Source organism: Stylophora pistillata, chromosome 11 (assembly GCF_964205215.1).
Source record: "Stylophora pistillata chromosome 11, jaStyPist1.2, whole genome shotgun sequence".
Classification (NCBI taxonomy): domain Eukaryota; kingdom Metazoa; phylum Cnidaria; class Anthozoa; order Scleractinia; family Pocilloporidae; genus Stylophora; species Stylophora pistillata.
Genome location: NC_142529.1, coordinates 27,036,797 through 27,044,189, shown reverse-complemented (window position 1 = coordinate 27,044,189; position 7,393 = coordinate 27,036,797). Strand labels below are relative to the sequence as shown.

The 7,393-nt window shown below is 37.3% G+C and overlaps 1 protein-coding gene across 1 annotated transcript; it reads left to right on the top strand.

Annotated features, from left to right (window-relative positions):
- Positions 1–1,530: 1,530 nt before the first annotated feature.
- On the top strand, positions 1,531–3,646 carry LOC148720914 (melanocortin receptor 4-like). The gene is made up of 2 exons (XM_088739497.1): positions 1,531–1,635; positions 2,286–3,646. The coding sequence occupies exon 2, from the start codon at positions 2,548–2,550 to the stop codon at positions 3,490–3,492; it is 945 nt and encodes a 314-aa protein (XP_088595623.1). The 5' UTR covers positions 1,531–1,635; positions 2,286–2,547; the 3' UTR covers positions 3,493–3,646.
- Positions 3,647–7,393: the final 3,747 nt, after the last annotated feature.

The window sequence follows — 7,393 nt, the reverse complement described above, 5'->3', positions numbered from 1 at the left end:
ACGGTAAAACGTATTCATTAGACTCAGTAGGCATAATGGGAGTAGCAAGTGTCTTGCTTTACTTTAACTCGACGTTAAACCCGTTCCTTTACTGCTGGAAGATAAGTGAAGTAAGACAAGCAGTGAAACAGACAATCAGACAAGCGCTTTGCTGTCCATAGTTTTAGAGTTAGATCCCCGGTTTCTTAGGGTACACTCCAATGGACAGTTTTCATAGCTTAGTAAAAACGTCACGGTTAGTACCAGCCAGAGAGAACGCTCGTCAGATATGTTGTATGTTGGATAGGAAGAAATAAGAAACTTACGAAAAAACTGTTGGTGGAAGTCTGTACATAGTCCATAATGCTTATGAATTTTAGAGATGCATAATATTGCTTGACTAATGTTAGCAATTTGTAAGTGAGCATATGGAATAAAATGGAAACTCCAAAAACAAAAGGAATTGTCAAGTATGTTACTTAAAAGAAATTTCGTAGACGCATTCTTAAAGAGTAAACGCATGTGAGGAAGTCCTGAGATAAATGCTGCTGACGAAGTTAGAATCAGATAAGCCTTCGGCTATTTTTGTAATTTCGAACGCGGTTGATAAATTTTTGTTCACAAAAGCATTAGGATGTAACTGCTCAAGAGAGAATGGGTAATCACACCAGAGAATCCAACAATTCGCTGGCTAAAGGAGGAGAATAAACAAAGAATAAAAAAAATGTAGAAAACGGTTTGCTGGCGTAATTTTTAACGATGAGAGAAAAACTGCAAAGCGCAATTAACTACTAGGGTAAACTTAAATATTTTCAAATATGTTCGCAGCTGTAATCAAAATTTGAATTTGAATAGTTTGATGCGTTCGGAGATTGTCAAAAATTTCTTTATTTATCTAAGACCGAGTAAAATCTCCAGTTCACATTGTTTATTAAGCTTGCTGAGGCTGATAATGACATGAACTCTTGATTAGCATCTTGGAGGTGAAAGTTTAATGGCAGATGTCTCCATATTTGCCTTTTGGTGTCTTTTTCTTAACTGAGGTAACTCGCAGGTTGCGGGCATTTTTGACACAACATAGAATTTTCTGATGCATTTTAAATGCTTAAACGCTGGTGAGGAATTCTGATTGTGGACTTTCTTTAGGAAGTATTTTTCGTGCTACTAATTCTAACTTTATCATAATTATATCTAGTCATAATCGAAGAGAGATATGCATACATTTTACTCTCATGTTAATTCTTCTTTAAACCATATTAAGGCAACGATTAAAAAAACTCAGCCATACTACACAACGAAACGTCTAATAAGAGATTTATTATCCAACGCGCCAAATTGTTATTTCAGTACGGGCGAATTTCGTGGATATTTTCTAACCGGTTCTCTGGAGTACAAATACCGAGAGATATCTGTACTCGTTTTGGGCGTTATTTGTACTATACGAAGCACAGTTGGATAATAATACTAGTCACAATGTGTAAGTGTGTATGTGATAAAATTTACAATCCCCGCTTTTTGTACAGTTATTTCAAAATCTCTCCATTTTCCGAAATTAAATGCTGTACTTTATCCTCTTCGCTCAGCTATGAATGATTTTCTGCCTGTGGAGACGGAGTTCAAATGAGATGTAAAACAACAATACAATCATAGATGTCTGTAAGTTTGACTGTAGATGCTAATTTATTCCTAAATTAAACATAACCGATTAGACAAACACGTAATTGTGGCGCAAAATAGACTGCCGCTTTTATTATGAGACATTTAAAAAATAAACCAGAATAAGGTGTTACAAAATTATTTTTAGTCACGAGTTGTCTTCTCTTATCATAAATGAGAAACGTAAGGTAAATTATGAACTGTAAAAAAGAAAAGGGATCGCCATCATTGTCATTTGAAAGCCGTGTCGTGGGCGCATTTTTAAAGAGTCAACGCATTAGAGGAAGTCTTGAGGTGAATGTTGCTGATGAAAGGTAGAACCAGCTAATCCATCCTTTGATTTCTTCCTGGCAATGATAAATTGTATTTCACTTCAGTAGTAGTATGTCGTAATATAAGGAAAATTTATTAATGGTCCAGATACTGACAACGACAAGATTGAATAGCGTGCAGCTTGCTTGATAATAGACCATTTTACGTTAGCTGCAAAACTGTGTTCATTAGAAATTTAAAAGAAATATTTTAAAGTAAGCTGGCATCTCTGATTAAAATTTCAATTTCAATAGTTTAATGCTTTCGGAGATTGTACGAGTCCAGATTTTTCATAGACCAAGTAAAATCGTCAGCTTTTCTTTTTTTTTTTTTTCTAGTTTACCGAGTTTGATAATATTCAAGTTTGAACTTCAAGCAGATGACATAGAAATTTGAAAAGCACCCTATCAAATAGAGAGGGATTGTTTGCCCTCTAACAAGAAAAATTCAATAACTTTCCTTTTACATGAAAGTTACCTGATATGAAAGTATATTTCTCTTCTTATTGTGAACAAGACATTGGAAGAAAACAAATTGGATCAGACTAGGGTCTAGTACGCTACTTTTACCTTGTCATTGTCAGGAAACAAGCACAGAACAATGTCCACAACAAATTACAGAGGTGGCACACAGGCAAAAACATTTCGAGAACTGCTATGCTCCCCTTCTATGGCGGGTGAACTTCGACAAGAATTAGTTTCTCTTGCAGCAGTTAACATTCTCCTCTCCATCACAGCATTTCTTGGCAATTTTCTTATCCTTGTTGCTCTTTACAAAGAATCTTCCCTTCATCCGCCGTCCAAACTCTTGTATCGTGGTCTGGCAACAACTGATCTGTTGGTTGGTCTTGTTACCCAGCCTCTCGTTGTTGCGACTTGGATTTCCGTGGTCCACGAACAATGGAATCTTTGTCGATACGCATATGACGCCGCCTTCCTCACAACCGCAGCATTATGTGGAGTGTCGTTGATGACGATAACGGCCATAAGCGTGGATAGACTATTCGCCTTATTGTTGGGGCTGAGATACAGACAAATTGTAACTTTGAAGCGCACATACATCATCTTAGCTACCTTTTGGATTGTTTCTAGCGTCGCTGCTTTATGCTTCATATTAGATAACCGAATAACCATTTGGTTTGGCTATATAACTATACCATCTTGTCTTGTTATTTCATTCCTCTCGTATTTAAACATTTTTCGGGGTCTCAGTCATCATCGGGCTCAAGAGCAAGATCATGGCCCACAACAGCCGAGCCAACCAAATGCACTGAACATGGCGCTATACAAAAAGGCAGTGTACAATGGTCTGTGGGTGCAGTTAGCACTACTAGTTTGCTACGCACCATACTTAATCATGGTGGCAGTAGTAATCGGTGACGGTAAAACGTATTCATTAGACTCAGTAGTCATAAAGGGAGTAGCAGGTGTCTTGCTTTACTTTAACTCGACGTTAAACCCGTTCCTTTACTGCTGGAAGATAAGTGAAGTAAGACAAGCAGTGAAACAGACAATCAGACTAGCGCTTTGCTGTCCATGGTTTTAGAGTTAGATCCCAGGTTTCTTAGGGTACACTCTAATGGACAGTTTTCATAGCTTAGTAAAAACGTCACGATTAGTACCAGCCAGAGAGAACGCTCGTCAGATATGTTGTATGTTGGATATATAGGAAGAAATTAGAAACTTGTCATTAAATTGGAAGTCTGTACATAGTGCATAATGCTTATGAATTTTAGAGATGTATAATATTGCTTGACTAATGCTAGGAATGTGTAAATTAGCATATGGAATAAAATGGAAGTTACTGGTTCTTAAAGAGTTCTTTTCACCGGTTTTTCTTTTTTTTCCCCACACTGATGATATTTATTACTCCTCCTTACTCAGCTCTGAATGAATTTCTACATGAGAAGACTGAGCTTTTAATAAGTTATAGCATAACAATACTATCACATTTGTCCATGTGTTTGACTTTTGATACTAATTCATTCCTAGATTAAGGTGGCTGAACACAGTTTTTGATACCTTTGTTTCTTTCACTATTTTCTCTAAAACCCTTAATCTCTCGGTCACCAAAATTGGCAGCAAGGAAGTTAACAACACAAACTTTGTTTTTTCGATCAAATTTATCCCAATTCGTTCATTTTACTTCTCGATCAATGGATTATCATCTTAACTTTAGCATTATGATAAAAATTTCATTCTCAGAGGACAATTGCTAATATAATCGCTTGAGAGAATTACGACATGAAGAATTCAGTGACCTCCCTTATACGTCAAAGCTTGTTTGATACCAAAATAATTTACTTGTTTTTTCGCGAACAAGACGTTGGAAGCGAAGAAATTGTATAACTGCGATATAATAGGCAAACTTTGGCTTATTAATATCCAGGAAAATCACTAAGAATATTAATTTGTTGGCGAAAGGAGGAAAACAAATAGAGAATGCAAACGAAAGCGGCAGAAAATTGTATGTTCGCGTCATTTTTTAGCTCTTCTTTTGCTTTGTTCTGGTTTTGTCGGAGACGGAACGGAGGTAAAAGAGCCACAAAATGTTACTAATTACACTGTTGAATTCGAATATGTTAAAGTAAATTTGCATGTGTGGCTATACATCAATTTCAATTCGTTATAGGAATTTAAATTTCCTTGACTGATTGATATGGGTTGGAAATCCTTAACTTGAATCTTCTTTATTTTTAGCCTGCTTAGGCTGATAATGATTCAAGCCTCAACTTTACACAAATGATATGGACATTTGATTGACACCCCATCAATGAAACTAGGTCAGCTTGCGAGCAGGTCCTTGTTATTAGTTTTGCGTCGCTCTTTTGTCCACGAGTCATGTTGCTCAAGGCCTCAAACTTATCATTCACGAGCGAAGTAACTCTTACTGAAACGTCGATAATGGGCCCGTAGGCTAACTTAAGAGGGATTTTAGGTCGTACAGAGAAAACAGTAATTATGTTACAGGTGTTTTATGTATTTGCTTCCTTTTCCAATTTTATACGGGGTGTACCTGACAAGTTAAAGCGACAATGTCTCTGACATTTCTCAAACGAATAAGCAATGATGGGGAAGTTATATGACTCAGTACGTAGGGAGCTCTTTTGTTTGTGATCGTCGTCGTTGTGTAGCTGTTTAGATCGAATATTTCTCAAAAAAGGAAAAAAAGAGAGGAATACAAAATAATGTCGACGACAAATTTTACTGGGGTGGAACACAGACCAAGACATTTCAAGAACTGTATTGTTCCCCCTTTCTGGTTGGTGGGCTTCAACAAGATTTTTTTTAAATTCTTTCTTGACAGTCAACATTCTCCTCTCCATCACAGCATTTCTTGGCAATTCTCTTATTCTTGTTGCCCTTCACAAAGAATCTCCCCTTCATCCGCCGTCCAAACTCTTGTATCGTTATCTAGCAACAACTGATCTGTTGGTTGGTCTTGTTACCCAGCCTAGTTGTATTTGCTAGTTTTTGGCTTTCTGTGACTCACGAACAATGGAATCTTTGTCGATATGCATTTGAAGCCTCCTTCCTCACAGGCTATACATTATGTGGAGTGTCTTTGACCACGATGACGGCCATAAGCGTGGATAGACTTCTCGCCCTGCTGTTGGGGCTGAGATACAGACAAATTGTAACTTTGGAACGCACATACATCATTGCAGCTGGCGTTTGGATTTTATCTAGTGTCGCTGCTTTATGCTACACGTTGGATTACCGTATACCCATTCTGTATTTTTCTATATTAATACCATCTTGCCTTGTTATTTCAGTCACCTCCTATATAAAAATTTTTCGGGGTCTCAGTCGTCATCAGGCCCAAGTACAAGATCATTTCCAACAACAGCCGAGCCAACCAAATGCATTTAACACGACGCGATATAAAAAGGCAGGGTACAGTGCACTGTGGGTACAGTTAGCATTAAATACGTAATTTTTTAAGTGCAGATTTTCTGAAGTACTTTGTTAGGCACCATACTTTATAGTGACAATTGTAGTCGCTTGTAGTAAAACGTATTCATCACACTTTGTAGTCCTAAGGGGAGTAGCAGGTGTCTTACTTTCCTTAACTCGACGTTAAACCCTTTCCTTTACGAGGGGGGCACTGCGGCCTCTGGGAAACCGCAAAACCGGAGAAAAAAACCTCCAAAACCGAAAAACCGACGAAAAAAGGCAGCAAAACCGAAAACCGCATGCAAACCTGACAAAACCGCTACCTTTTCACCTTTAAAGGGGTCAAAAAGCAAAAACCGAAAACCGCATCAGAGTTTTCGTGAAAATCGAAAACCGAATGCAAAAACACGTAAAATCCGCAAACCACTCTGAATATCAAAACCGAACCTTTTAGGCCCAAAAACCGCAAAACCGAAAATCTCAAAGCCCCCCTCCTTTACTGCTGGAAGATAACTGAAGTAAGACGAGCAGTGAAGCAAACAATCAGACAAGCACTTTGCTGTCCATGGAGTTAGGTCCTCCTCGAGTTATATATAGTACTTTTAAAGCTGAAAGTGATTACACAATTATTGTATGAAAACGCCCGTCAAATATGTTATTAGATAGGAAGAAATCAAAAGCTCAAATAATATTTTTGTTCGAGGTCTGTACGCAGTCTGTTGGGAATAGTGTATCCGTTGATCTATGTTCTTTTGTGTTGTGAATATTTTTCACGCTAATTTATGTTTTTTATGTTGATTAATGTCAATCATTGAACAATACTATTGATTTCTGTAACGCAAGGCCCTGTGGGGCTCCCACTTTTAATCGAGTATTCATTAAAACAAAATGGCTTGTTGTGTGCACTAAATACCTTTTTTTTTACAGAAACAGCTGAAAGAAATGCATTGAAACACCAACAATATCTCTTCAAGAGTAGTTTTTCGTGCTAGCTAGCTACCAATGTTCATGAATACGGCAAGGTATAATCGAAAAAAGATATGGGTGCATTTTACTTTCGTGTTTAATCTTATTTTTTAGCAATAGAAAATTGTTGGATAAAACTTCAAAGAGAAGTTTAAAAGAGTTTTTTAAATTCAACGTTTTTTTTTAACTCAAAGAAAGAGGCTTGTTATTGACGCCATATTGCCAAACGATTTGCATTTGTCGATGTTTAGTCTCGAATTTGTTTTATTGTCCCAGAAAAATTTCCGTAATGCTTATGAATATGTAAAGATGGTTCCGTTGCTTGTGTATGTTAACAAACTTTAATAATGCGTGTGAAATGAAATTTGACTATAACCGGTTGTTTTAGTTTCTTTATTTCTAGCTTGCTGAGGCTGATAACGACTCAAGCCTCAACTTTACACAAATGATATGGACATTTGATTGACACCCTGTCAATAAAGGAGGTCAGCTTACAAGCTAGTCCTCGTTATTAGCATAGTGGCACGTCACTCCTTTGCCCACGAGTCGCGTTACTCAAGGGTTAAACTTATTCACGAGCAAAG

Excerpts from the sequence above, each read along its gene's own strand:
- LOC148720914 (XM_088739497.1), top strand. The coding sequence starts at position 2,548 with ATGTCCACAACAAATTACAGAGGTGGCACACAGGCAAAAACATTTCGA.